The sequence below is a fragment of the Danio rerio genome, chromosome 10 (assembly GCF_052040795.2).
Source record: "Danio rerio strain M-AB ecotype USA chromosome 10, GRCz13ab, whole genome shotgun sequence".
NCBI classification, from domain to species: Eukaryota; Metazoa; Chordata; class Actinopteri; order Cypriniformes; family Danionidae; genus Danio; species Danio rerio.
In genome coordinates, this window is record NC_141030.1 from 15,482,909 (window position 1) to 15,497,408 (window position 14,500).

A 14,500-nucleotide genomic window follows, 5' to 3' on the forward strand; every position below is an offset into this window, starting at 1 on the left:
AATCTACAGCAACTATGTGATGCTATCATGTCAATATTGACCAAAACCTCTAAGGAATATTTCCAGTACCTTGTTGAATCTATGCCACAAAGTATTAAGTAAGTTCTAAAGGCAAATGGGATCCAACCCGATACTAGTAAGGTGTACCTAATAACATGGCCGGTAAGTATATATTTCAGTTTATCAATTCAGAACATTTGCAATCATTCAGTTCTCCATTTGTTTTGCATTAAAATAATATCAACTGCAATTTCTCACTCTGTCATCTCTCCACCACCATGCTAAAACATGCCAAAGTGTGTATTTTAATTAAATAAGTATATAGTCAGTTACACTCCATGCATCAAAGTGAAATGTTCTTACATGCAAGCACTTCATATTCCGGCTATTTCAGCACAGCTTGATTTACAGTAAAAGCTACAAACTTCATCATTGCGTGTGCAGCCAGTTTAATGAGCATTCGGGAATGGGATGTGCACCAGTTACACTTTATAGTCATATTTGCATAATTCTAAACATTTTCTAGTGGACAAATGATCATCGCACTTCAGGCTCTCGTTCGATTTCATGTAACGAGAAACATTTGTTGTAAAAAAGAAATTATATATATATATATATATATATATATATATATATATATATATATATATATATATCTGTTTTTTCCCCCTACTAAAGTTTTCAAGCTGTTTTCAAGCTGTTTTCAAAATTCTCCAGCGAATTTGAAGTACTTCTGAAACACTTAATTTTCTTAGCGCCGAGCAGTAACTAGATTACGGAGTGAGATGTGCTCATCTACTTAAAGAGCTTAATGGAAACAAGCATGACGCAACATCTACTTTTAGCCTTGATATGTAAGAGGAATAAATCCAATCCCGAAGGCCTTCTTAAGAAATCATCTTTGGCTGGTGCAATGATCTCCAGTTCGCCTGCACGGCAGCAAATATCAGCTGAGACTATGGGAAATAAACTCCCATCCCTCAGCTGTCTCTGAAACTCTGATTGATATCTTAGTGAGCGAATCAGTTTCCAAAGAACATGTCTGGTCTCGTTCCGTGTAGCACGAGAGACACAATTGGAACCATGCAGAGACCCGACAATGGGACCAAATCAAGCCGGCCCACTTTGACCCCAGAGGATGATGTGTTCTTGCAGAAAATGAGACATGGTTGCAACACTGTTCCAAACCCTGCACAAAAGACTAACAGAGCCAGCATTATGTTATGTTTTGGGGGCGACAGGTGGCTTTATTCTTGCTGGGATGCTGAGCCACGGACAGACTTGTTGAAATATTTAAACCGACAGGAGCTTGTTACTGTAGGTGACCATTGAGACTATGATGTCTGACCGACAGGTTGAGACACATTACCATTTCCACCAGGTGTTACCATATGTCCAAATGCATCTGATTAAGAAAGCTCTTATTTCATCACACTCAACAACGTGTTTGAGGGAGTGCTTAATAAGATGCGCTAGTACTGTTGAGTGAACAAACCTGTGGAATGTGAACAAGCAGGCGAATAAAAAAAGATATGTGTGGCAATCATACATGTTTGTATTAGATTTAATAAGATGAGTCTCGTAAGAAACACCAGGTATTAGGACTTGTACTGCTAAAAAGGATAGTTCAATTCTATCAAATTTATCCTTATTTCTATAGCGCTTCTATAGGGCTACAATGTAGATTGTGCCAAAGAAGTTTCCAGAGTTGAAGTTCAGTTCAGTGTGGTTTAATTTTTACCGCTGAAAGTCTAAACGCTGAAGAGCAAATACATTGATGCATTGAAGTCCCAAACCAAGCAAGTCAGTGGCAACAGTGGCGATGAATAAAACTTCACCAATTGACGAAAGTGAAACAACAAAAAAAAAAAAACCTTGAGAGAAGCCAGGCTCAGTTGGGCACAACCATTTCTCTTCTGGCCAAATTTCACCTCCAATTCATCCAGAAATTTGAATTCAGTCATAATTTATGCTCTCTACTTATTCCTTTGATTTTCTTGAATTCTGAAAAACAGCAGCCATTGACATCCACAGTAGCAATAAAAAAAAGAAAAAAAGAAAATAAAGAAAAAACAATTAAATTAAATTAAATTAAATTATTAATTCAAGTTATGTATGTCCCTGCATTCGTGTGGGTTTCCTCCGGGTACTCAGGTTTCCCCCATAGTCCAAAGACATGCGGTACAGATGAATTGGTTAGACTAAATTGGCTGCAGTGTTTGAGCGTGTATGCATGTTTCCCAAAGATGGGTTGCAGCTGGAAGGGTATCTACTGCATAAAAACATATGCTAGACAAGTTGCCGGTTCATTCCGGTGTGGCGACCCCAAGTTAATAAAGGGACTAAGCAGAAAAGAAAATGACTGAATGAATTATGTATGTTAATAGCTGCTGCTTACCTACATGCTTGAGAATATTTTTTGTGTTCAGCAGAAGATAAAAACTATGGTTTGGAACAAGTGGAGAGAGTAAACGATGACAGATTTTGCTTTTTTCAGTGAACTGTCCCTTTATTATAACATCATTGATGTATCTGATAACTCTTTAACAGGTACTAGAAAACCCATATAGAAATTGTAGGTATTTAAAAAAAAAGTGTTTAGCACACTGTGTGTATGGTGTAAAACAGCTGCAATGGCGCTACCTGTTACACATATTACTTAAATCTCAAACAATAAAAACTGATATGATTTCATTGATACAATGTGAATGTTTGCTTGTATTATATAGTCAATAGACAACCTAAGAACCAATGGAGTTCTTAGTCAATCATCGCCAGTTATGTAGTTGTCCTAATACACACACATGCCAATCATAAGTGGTGCCCCACTCCCCCGCAACACATACACAGACATTAGGGAGCAAAAAATAACCTACTCAGATGAAAACAGCTGTGAGCTCAATTGCAAACCATATATTAATTATATATTGCTGATTTTTTTTGTCAGTAACAGTAATGGCTTGTAACAAGGGAAATAGCAACTTGTTTTATTACTCGTTACTAATAAGAAGTAATTTGTTAGTAACAGATTATTGTAAATCCTTTAAATCCATTACTTTTAATAACAAAATATTATTTTGGGGTGACCTAACCCTTTAGGCCATACATGGGGTTAATTTTAAAACCAGGTTTAACTAGGACTAATATTGAATCCAGAACTGTATAGACAGCTGTCGTGATGTGACTATTTTGGAGGGCAAAAAATACATAATTTTTACTAAACTTGAATGCTTATGAAATATCGTGTTTTTTATCAAAAGATGTGGACTGAATGGTCCTACCATGAGATATATGGCTTCTTCAAACATTTTTGTAATGTAACCTTAAAGAACTGGTATACGTGGTAGAAAACCTTTCCTTCCTTGTCACACTTTGCAGCAACCTGTGATCTTCTATGACTGTCTGACCCTCTTGCAAGTAAAAAAAAGAAGAAAAATCTTTAAATATAATTGGACATGCTTGTCTCTTTTTCTGTGATGGAATTTTAAAATTGCCACAACCCCATGTAGACATGGTATCACTGTGTTTTAGCACACTCCTGGTAGTTTAATGTGAAAAAGAAATAAAGATGGAATAGAAATGAAGATGGCCAAGGCACTTGAAAAGAGAAAGATCCACACTTACATGTTGCCACTGGTCTCGGATGAGTGGTCGGTAGCGAAGGAAGTACTTTAGCGGGAAGGTTTCCACGTCGGGCCATGTACTGGGACTGTTCCAGGTCACCTCCAGTCTTCTTGCATTGTTGGCTACAGGTTTGGCCACCACCTTCTCAGGAGGATCAGGTTTCACTGTTGGACCAAAGAAGCATGGATGTAAGCTTATGGCTTATCAGAGGTATCATATTTAAAGGAATAAATCCCCTTAAATTAATTCTGTCAACAGAATTTCATTTCATCAGTGGAGCACAAATTGAGACGTATAATTAATAGGTAAGTTTGCAAACTACTATGCAAAATAACTCTCATTAGAGTATTAGTAGAGTTTGATTTAGGGTTTATACAAAAATGTCAAGTTAAATGTATGCTAAATTCCATCAGTCACACAAGAAATTCTACATTGTATACTACTACTACTACTATTATTACTACCCAGCAAACATGTTTTGTTTTTAAAAGATATCTAATAGATGTCTAATAGACGTCTAAACATAGTTGTCTTGGCTAAAACAAGGCTAAATTTGAGTTGTTTGTGAAAATTTATTCGATGTCAAAAAATAGGCCAAAACTAAACTAGTCATCAAATAAACAGAAATTAATATTTACACATATAAAGTCTGTCTAATTTGCAGTGGTGGAGAGAGTACTGAAAAAGCATACCTAAGTAAATGTAACATTACTTGCCTAAAAATGTAGTGTGAGATGAGTAAAAGTACCTGTTATAAATATTACTCAAGTTAAAAGTAAAAAGTAGCCCTTTTAAAAGTACTCATGAGTAATGAGTAGTAAGTATTATGCTGTTAAAAGGTGATGCATTTACATGTAATTTGTGGATGTGTGTGTGTGTAAACGTAACATTCTGTAGTGCATTTAGTTATTGCCCAGCAGGCACACAATGTCATAGGAAATTAATATTAGGTTAGATTTAAGTTTCGATGTCAGGTAACCAAAATTCAATGTCTAGCCAGTGTCTAAGGATAAAACTATTTTGATGTCCAATAATGACATCAAATGATGTTGATATTTGGTTAATTTTAGGTTGTTAGAAAGTGACCAAAATCCAATGTCTAGCCAACATCTTAAACCAACATCCTATTGATGTCAAATACTGACATTTATTCATTAGTTATGGTAACCAAAATTCAACGTCTAATAGACGTCATGTTGGTAAGGTTGACACAACGTCAAGCTGTAACATCAGTAGATGTTGATATTTGGTTGGTTTTAGGTTGGACGTTGGACATTGACATCGGGCTGATGTTGAGTTCTGATGTAAACCCGATTTTCATTTCCAAGCAAAATGCAACGTCCCCACAACATTAGGGTACAATATCATTCCGACAGCATGTTGACGTCTTGTGCCTGCTGGGTGTTTAAGGCCATTTAGGTAATGCATTTAGGATGCAAATTAAACATGTATGCTGTGTTTAATGCATGTTTGCGCTTTGTGTATTATCATTTAGCTATTACAGTGATTTCCGTAAAGTGAAAGTACATCAGAGTCGGGAATTTCCCCCTCCATTTCAGTGTTTAAGTCTGTTTTTAAGACTTATCTATTTTCTCTCGCTTTTAATACTGCTTGATAGCTGTTTTATTGCTGTTATTTGTTAAATGTTTCTTTTATACCTCTATGTACAGCACTCTAATTCTTAACTCTTCACTCAGCTTAGGTTGTTTTAAAGGTGTATTATAAATGAATATTGTATTGCATTGTAAATTGCTCCATTTTATTGCTTAGAATTATTACCAAAGTTGGATATAATGTGTTATTGTATTCTAACTAATGTTTGGAGACTGCAGTAATGTAACAAATTACATTTTAAATATGCGTAATTTGATTACAGTTACTAAAGTCAATGCAATTGCATTACTTACGTTACAAATAAAGTTTTTGTTTAAATTAAAACTGCTTATTTTAAATCATGTTTTTCACTGCAACGTCAGTTAATAAGCATTCACTTTTAAATTGCTGGAGAGCACAAGCTAAAAGTAACTGCTGATGAGAGTGCTTGCTTCTTCAAGTGGAAATACAGACATTAAACACAGATAACAACTGACCAATGAGCATCATACTTTGTATGGAATATACACAATTCGGTAGACTAATTACTTTAGACAAACACACAACACCCACACAATGCAGTGCTTTTTCATACTATGGACGTCAGTTGCAGGTATCCAGTTTACTTCTAAATGTTTTCTTTTGTGTTAAAAAAAAATAAAAAAAAACACAAACAGGTTTGAAACAAGTGAATGATGCAAAAATTGTTAAGTTTTAGGTGAACTCGTAATGTCTTTTAAACATGCGAAGCTGCTGTTATCTACCCATTGTAATGCTTTTCAGTGAATATTAAAACACTGAAAGAGCCGCAGTTTATTTTGTATTTTTATAGGTGTTAAATCTTTTAAAAGTAACTTCAAAGTAAAGTAATTAGTATGTAATTAGTATTTGCAGGAGCGTAAAAGGAAAGCTCAATAAAATTCATGACCCCTCCAAATAAGGTAAAAACAGAGCATTTAAACCTAGAACCAACTCTTTTCTGATTCAAATCTTTTCTAGAGAATGTCTGTACTTACTTTAAGCCACATACTATCTATATAGATATCAGATCAAATTAAACATATTATATATAAACGAATCACTACACGGCTTTAATTGTGTATTGCATTTTATAACTTGTCAAAATAAGGAATACTGAAGCAAAATAATGAGTTTACTTATAATGTTTGAATTACTTTTAAGTTTACAGCCTCTGTGTTTTGACTGTTTCTCAAAAAGGAAAAGTTATACTGAATTTGAAATATCACAAAAATAAAATGATGTATGAGCTACTTTTACCATTGTTAGGAAGTCAGAAAATGCCTTTAATATCAAGATGCTAATGGTATTTGAGCTGAGTAAAACAAAAAACACAAACAGAAAGAGCCGAAGATGACAAACGCCACTAGCAAATAGACGGATGATGAATAGTGTTGAGATTTGCTTTTTATGATCCCCGGCTCGTCCCTCTGAGCAGAAAATCGGTTTGACACAACACACACGTCTCCTAAAGAAGCCACACTGTGACATTTTTTCGAGATGTCTTTTGAGCAGCGGCTTCCCCTGAACATTAGGACAGCGTTTCAGAGCTAAGGTTTATGGGAAATAGGCGGAAAGCAACAGAGGCGTCTTTCTCTTCTTTTCGAAGCGCGGATCGTCCAAGGATCATTCTGTTTGCGCCGCGGTTTTAGCTTCGCTCACACACAAACACATCCACACAGGGACAAAGAGATGCTTCTGAGCTCCGTTCCCTTTACTATTCATTGCAGACACATAGTGGGATCAGGATTTACCGCTCAGGCCTTGACCTGGCTTGAGCCAAACTCTCTTTACGACTTTCAAACACTGTTGATGTTGTTTGGATGGCAGCTATTCGGATGCTAATTTTAGCGTCTGGGCAGGATAAGGAGCTAAAAGAGAGCACTAGTCTGGAAAATTTATTTTAATTTTTATTTTATTTCATTTAATTTCATTTAATTTCATTTTTAATTTAATTTAATTTAATTTAATTTAATTTAATTTAATTTAATTTAATTTAATTTAATTTAATTTAATTTAATTTAATTTAATTTAATTTAATTTAGGGCGAAGCAGTGGCGCAGTAGGTAGTGCTGTTGCCTCACAGCAAGAAGGTCGCTGGTTCGAGCCTTGGCTGGATCAGTTGGCGTTTCTGTGTGGAGTTTGCATGTTCTCTCTGCACTCACGTGGATTTCCTCTGGGTGCTCTGGTTTTCCCCACAGTCCGAAGACATGCACTAAGTGTATGTAAATTGGGTTGGCTAAATTGTCTGTAGTGTGTCAGTGTGAATGAGTGTGTATGGATGTTTCCCAGAGATGGGATGCACCTGGAAGAGCATCCGCTGTGTAAAACATGAGCTGGATAAGTTTAGTGTTCATTCCGCTGTGGTGACCCCTCATTAATAAAAGGACTAAGTCGAAAAGAAAATAAATGAATGAATTTAATTTAATTAAGCATTTTATTTCATTTCATTTTAGATTTTATTTTATTTTTAATTTAATTTAATTTTATATTATTTTATTTTTTATTTAAATTAATTACATTTTTTTATTTATTAATTTTAAGTATTTTTTTAGTGTTTAATTTAATTTAATTTAATTTAATTTAATTTAAATTAATTTTGTGAAACATTCTTTAGATAAAATAAATTGGCATTTAGTTTTCATACCACACTATTGCTTTAGTACTTTTTAAAGCACAACCTCACTAGATTTCGATGGTTGGATGTCATCAAGTCTTTTTGTTCTAAATAATTCTAACAACATCTATATTTTTTGGTATATCATCTATTGTTATGTGAACAATGTATGATGTTTTTTTTTTTTTGTTTTTTTTAAGGAATAAAATGATTTTTTAACCAAACAATTAAACTAATAAAACTCTAATATCAAATAATATTTAATATCATTTAAATATACATATACATCTATTTATTCATTTTATGCTTAAAAATCCTTATTTAACCCTAATAAGTGCATTCATAAAGTGGTATATCAACAATATATACCTTTTAAAATGTATACTGATAATAAAAAAAATACATAAAACAAAACAGCAATCAGAATATGCTTGCCCACATGCTTTACTTCTTTTGTAAATCAATGCATTTCTTTGATGTACTTTCATCAGTATCTCCACTACACGTCAGTAAAATGCATGCTAATCATACATTGTCTTCCCCCGAATGAAAAACAAAATGCATTTTAAAAGAAATCTATTTCCTATAAAATATCTGTTAGAACCACAGGGAAAATATTTCCATTGCCAATTCAGTGATCCAGACGGCATTAGCATTTTTATGACTATCAAGCACACATGTATCCATGCATGTAAGTTCTCTATTTAGTTGCCAGAAGCCACTCCATCAACACCAGCAGCCAATTTACTGGAGACATTTTCTTCACTTTTTGTTTGTCTGCATGTGTGTTATTTTTTCCCCCTAGAAAAGAAGATTGTTGTAAGATACCACATGCTATATTAAGGTCCATTTACGCATCCCAGGTACTATAAGTTCAATATAGTGTTACTTGTACTTTTTTGTTTAACCACTTTGAAGTGTTTTCACCAAATGTTGGACTTGTAAATGACTGCATTCTGGAGCCTGTGGTGACATTTTAGCAAAACTGATATTGCTTTCCTTCTTGCATGTTTCAAGAGAATTTAAAAGTATAATGTCCAGTGGTATTAAAAAGTGTTTGCAGAAACAGAAACATGTGGCCGTATCAATAGTTTGTTATAGTGGATCATGGATGTTCCTATATATAATGAAAATGAGTGTAAACTAATTAATATTTATCTAAAAATAACCCATACTCAAAGCTTTACCCTAAACCTAAACCATAGTGCAATTTAAAGGGTTAGTTCACCTAAAATTAAAATTTTGTTATTAAGTGCACTGTAAAAAAAATATATTGCAGACCTTTTTTTGCTTAGCTGAATCAAATCTTAACATATAAGAAAATTTAATTCAAACTTGATTAATATTCAAATAAGCTGTCTTGTTGTCTTGACTTTTTTAATATATTTTTTACAGTGTGGCTTATGTCAATGCTTGACGCTCACACAAACAAATGCACACAGAGTGACATACTCTGAAAAAAACATGTAAAATAATTATACTCATTTGTTAAAAATACATATTTTTTTAACAAATTGAGTAGATGTGGTAGAGAGGTTTATTTTAGCTAGTTTAGTTTATTTTTGCTAATTTAGGAGTGAGTGAGATATCTTTAGGAACCCATAGAACTCTAGTTCACTCCTGAGGTCCGCTGTGAATTAAATATGGGCTAAGTTACAATTATACCAGACAAAAGGGACAGACATAGATGCATTATGAGTTGTACTTTTGAGTTGTGTTTATAAGTTGACATTTGTACTTTTGTGTTTTTAATGTATATGAAATCGGAGACAAGAATTAATATCAACCTCCGCATACAAGATCCTTTCAATCATGAAAAATCATAGTAAGAGCTGAGCGATATGACACACTGCATGAATGTGCATTATATAATCAGCATTTTACATGTGTTTGCTGCCTTATTACAAATGTGTGTGGCAAATATACATGTTAAACTAACAAAATACACATTTAAAGAGTACATGCTGACGATTTCAGTATGGCTAAAAAATAGAGCTGTGCGATATGGCAAAAATCGTAATCTTGATAATTCTTTTCTATATTGAACGATAATGACATATATTTTGATTAAGGTTTTTAACGCTTCCAGTTTTAAAAGAATATCCCAATCATGACTGAAGGTGGATACTGCTGGCAGGAAAGTGAGCTGTTCACAAAACACTGAGTGTAACCACAGTGTTTCTCAACCACATTCCTGGAGGACCACCAGCTCTGCACATTTTCCTTGTCTTCTAAATCATACACAACTGATTCTGTTTAACAGCTCATTAGCAGAGACTAAATGAGCTGTGATGGGTGTGACAGACAATGGAGACACCTGAAACATGATGTGCTGGTGGACCTTCAGGAACGTGGTTGAGAAACACTGCACTAAAGAATACTGGGTGATGCAGCATGAGCTATTTTCGATTGATAATTTTCAGTGGCCACAAATGTGGTGAATCTTTAACTTAAACACAATTATAGATTCCTGTTGTTGCGTATTTCTGATGTGTGTTTAGCACTTAGGAGCAATATCGAGTAAAAATGTCCAGAGCTTATCATTATTAACATAAATTTTATCATGATTCGATATGATATCCTTTATTAGGCCAGCCCTAGCTAAAAATGTCAGGTAAATTGCTATTCAAACTCACATTGGTAGCATTTAACACTTAATTAATGAACATAATCGGCAGCTGAGGTAAACATTGTCAAAGCAGTTTATGTTGTTATGTTTTCAAAATAGAAATCTTGCATGTTGCCGTCCTAGATGGTTAGAACAAAGGCTAGTTTTTCCATGGAAAATAGACCTTTTATCTCATGTTGTGGCATTGTGCTGTCTCATGTTTAGAGAACACGGTGTTAAAAACCTGTTCTATTTTCAAAATAAAACGCTCATAGTAAGTAAAATACAAGCTTAGATCAAATTAAAAATAAAATAAAAACGATCACTATTAAAAATCTCAAGAGGAAACATTGTGGCTAATCAAACGCGGTATTGAGCATGCAAATTAATGATACTTTGTTGGTCATCCAAATTTGTGTTTTGTTCCAATTGGCTTAAATTTCAACAGGATTTACATGAGGACGAAAAAAATAAGAATATTTGTGGCACTTCAATACTGAACTCTTATTTAGCTATGCCTACACTATAAAGCTGAAAAGTTAAGGTAACTCAAATCATTTAAGGAAACCGATTGCAACAAAAAATAATCCTAATAAGTACTGTGAACTTAATCCATTTGAGTAAAAGAAGCTATTTGAGCACAGTAAAACCCGATAAATAAAGAGAACTTAAACCAACTGAGTACTGTAAAACTCAATAAGTTAAGGCAAGTCAGACTGTTTGAGTTGAAATTTTTTTTTTCTGAATTAGTGCATATTGAAAAATGTTGGTAGAGGCAAATTTTCCAATAAACAAGTATTTTGTGTATCCTAATCCCCCAACCACAAAAAAAAAAAAAAAAAAAAAAAAAGATGCAAAACATGGTAAAATTATAGTAAAAATCCTACCTATCGAAGACTCCTCAAAGCTGATGGTGGTTGAAGCTCGACCCAGCGAGTTCACTGCTGTAACATTAACATAGTAAGGAGAGCTGGAGAAAAGTTCCGGAAACTTGACGTGACACCTGTTCTTATGAACTGTATCCCTGGTGACCTCCAAAGGCCTCTGGTTATGTCTGAAAAATATATAAAAAGTGTAAAAAAAAAGATCTAAAACATCTACAAAAGCACTCTTGCATCATGACATTTCATTTTTTCAAAAGAATAGTTAATCAAAAAATGTTACTCTTTTATGGCTCTGAAAAAAAAGTCTGCCGCACATGGTTCTTTCTTGGCGATTAATTTTACGTTCTTGGGAAACTATTCCTTCAACAGCAAGTTCACAAGTTACTGCAGTATGAAATGAATGTATATAATGTCCAGAAGAAACCAACTAACATTATTATTATTCCATTTTGATGTTTTGCAGCAGACATGTTAAATTAAGACTGCCATTTGCTTGCCTTTAGGGTACCATCTGGGCAAAGGCCTTGTCGCTGACCTTTAAACCTCCTGATATCAGCTCTGTGTGTGCATGGCAAAAATCATTTACTGGACTCTGATGAAGCTTTATTGAGGGTAAACTTTGCAAACCTTGCAGCATATTCTGTTATTTTTTAAACATCAATCTTGTGTCGTGCAGATAATGTCTAGCTGTGACATTGTGCTCTTGTATAATGATGTATAATGACCTAAACTGCCAGACTTAATGGATTATTAACTCCTTTAAGGGTTTTTAACAATGCAGGTTATCTGGGGTCAATGTTATTTTCTAATTTAAGTGCAATTAGTTCCTTTTGAGAAGTGATTATTTGTAATTTGTATTCAAATCTGACACATTATCCATTAAAAGAGTAATTAAAAAAATGCATGCTGTGAAAATGTCTGCTAATAATTTGTGCTGTGGGTGATTCTTTTCACAGTGTAAATGAATAGATAAATAAATACATAATGTGTACGTGTCATAAAAATAGTGTTAATATAATCAAATATTTAAAAAGAAAACAGTAAATAGTTTTTATTGAGCCTTTTTCATTTGCAATTTACATGATCCTTTGGAACATGGGTGAAAATGAAACATTTATTTATTTATTTATTTATTTGTTTGTTTGTTTGTTTGTTTGTTTGTTCATCCCTAATTTGTACTATTTTTTCAGCAGCTATTACTCAGTCAGATGACCTTTCAAAAAGTATTAGAATATGCTAATTTACTGTTGACGTTGATCATGAAAGTGAATGCTTGCCACATTTTTAGTATTTACTTATTGCCTTATTTTAGTATCCAATATTATTTTTAAACCATAAAATAAATATAATTCTCTTAAGGTGGGGCCAATGAAGATGTTGCCAGGGCTGGTAAGTAGTTGCCCTGCTACAATATTCAAATAAAATTCTTAATTAGACCATTAAACTTCTTTTATATATCTTTATTTTATTAATATTTCATCCATCACTGGGCCAAGCTTACAGGTGGCCTGTCAAGTACTGACCATGCCCACTCTTATATACTGTACAGTAGCTTCTGAGATCTGATGTGCACATGTTGTGATCATACACATGCCTGTAGCCAGGGGGGGCTCGGGTGGTTCGAACGAAACACCCCTCCATGGCCAAAAGTTCCAGAATTTGACCTTTTAATTATTTTATGTAATTTAATATTATATAATATATTTATTATATAATTCATATATTTATATTTAATATATATTGTAATAAAGTCTAATTTTAAATAGCTCTGGCCCATAATTCGAATCCCATGGAGCCTAAAAGCCACAATAATGTGACGCGAGTCACGTGACATAACATTTGAGTTTTTGATGCGACATCCATACTGAGTAACGCAATGGGTCGAAAAGAGCAAAAAGGCAGAAAAGGCAGGCAGCAGCGTTATTATCGCAAAAAAGTTTACATATGTTCAAAAAGACTCCCAAGCAGGGAAAGGCAAAAGTTACTTAGTTCTTGACAGATGAAAATCTGTCCCTATCCATGAGGTTCTAGGCAAACTATCTGCATTAGCCGTGACATCCTGTATCTTTATTGACTTGTCCAGTACATGACTTCCCTTTCCCTATTTACAGTATGACATTATTTTTTTAAAATAACTGTCCAACGAAGGCTTTAATGGCAAGTAAAGTCCTAAGCTGTCAGATGTCACTTCACTGTATTGTTACAAAAAAAAATTTTGTCTAAATCTTGGATCTTATTTCTGAAACAAAAATTAGCAATTTAAAGGTGTAAAGCACAAGAAGCGGACCATATTAAATTAATTTGAATATATTTTGGCTACTGTTGATATTCAGGAATTTTCAAATGTACTTTTTTTTCCCCCCAAAGAGTCTAGAAATTTTTTTTTTTTTAAATATTATTTTTGTATTATTATAATAATTATTATTATTTATATTATGTTTTAATTATTTTTTTTATTGAACTGGCCGAATTGTGACTAAGGACAGTTGAATGTGCTGGCCAGTTAGTTTTTTGTCTAATAAATGATAGTAGGCAACAGTTTTTTATTTTAAAACTTTAACAGATTGCTATTTTTTCTTGATGAAATATGATGTAATAAATGTGTATTTTTAAAGTTTGTCTTTTTAAAAAAAAAAAATAATGCATTTTTTTCACCAGGCTGGCTACGGGCCTGATACATATTTATGCATGTTCTTTGAGTCAAATAGGCTCAATGTTTACATTTCAGGACATCACATTTAATGTGCTCCAGAATCCAGATGTCTATTATAATGGATTATATACCTTAAAATGTTATTAATGTAAAATAAAATATTGAAATATATTAAAATGCATTCAATGGCCACTTTATTAGGTACACCTCTCCAACTGCTTGTTAATGCAAATTTCTAATCTACTCAATGCATTAAGGTATGTAGACATGGACAAGACGATCTGTTGCAGTTCAGAACAAGCGTCAGAATGGGGAAGAAAGGTTTATTTAAGTGTCTTTGAGTGTAGCATGGTTGCTGGTGCCAGAGAGGCTGGTCTGAGTATTTCAGAAACTGATAAAGTTGACTGTTGGGTTTAGCTTAGCTTACTCAAATCACTTATACCACATGTCTTGGACTGTGGGGGAAAACCCACGCAAACATGGGAAGAACATGCTAACTCCAC

General features: G+C 33.7%; 1 protein-coding gene across 1 annotated transcript in view; it reads right to left on the minus strand.

Annotated features, from left to right (window-relative positions):
- cntfr (ciliary neurotrophic factor receptor) overlaps positions 1–14,500 on the minus strand; it is a 330,293-nt gene that overhangs the window by 67,120 nt on the left and 248,673 nt on the right. The window contains 2 exon segments of the mRNA NM_001098242.2: positions 3,625–3,788; positions 11,348–11,514. Coding sequence (NP_001091712.1) covers positions 3,625–3,788; positions 11,348–11,514 — 331 coding nt within the window.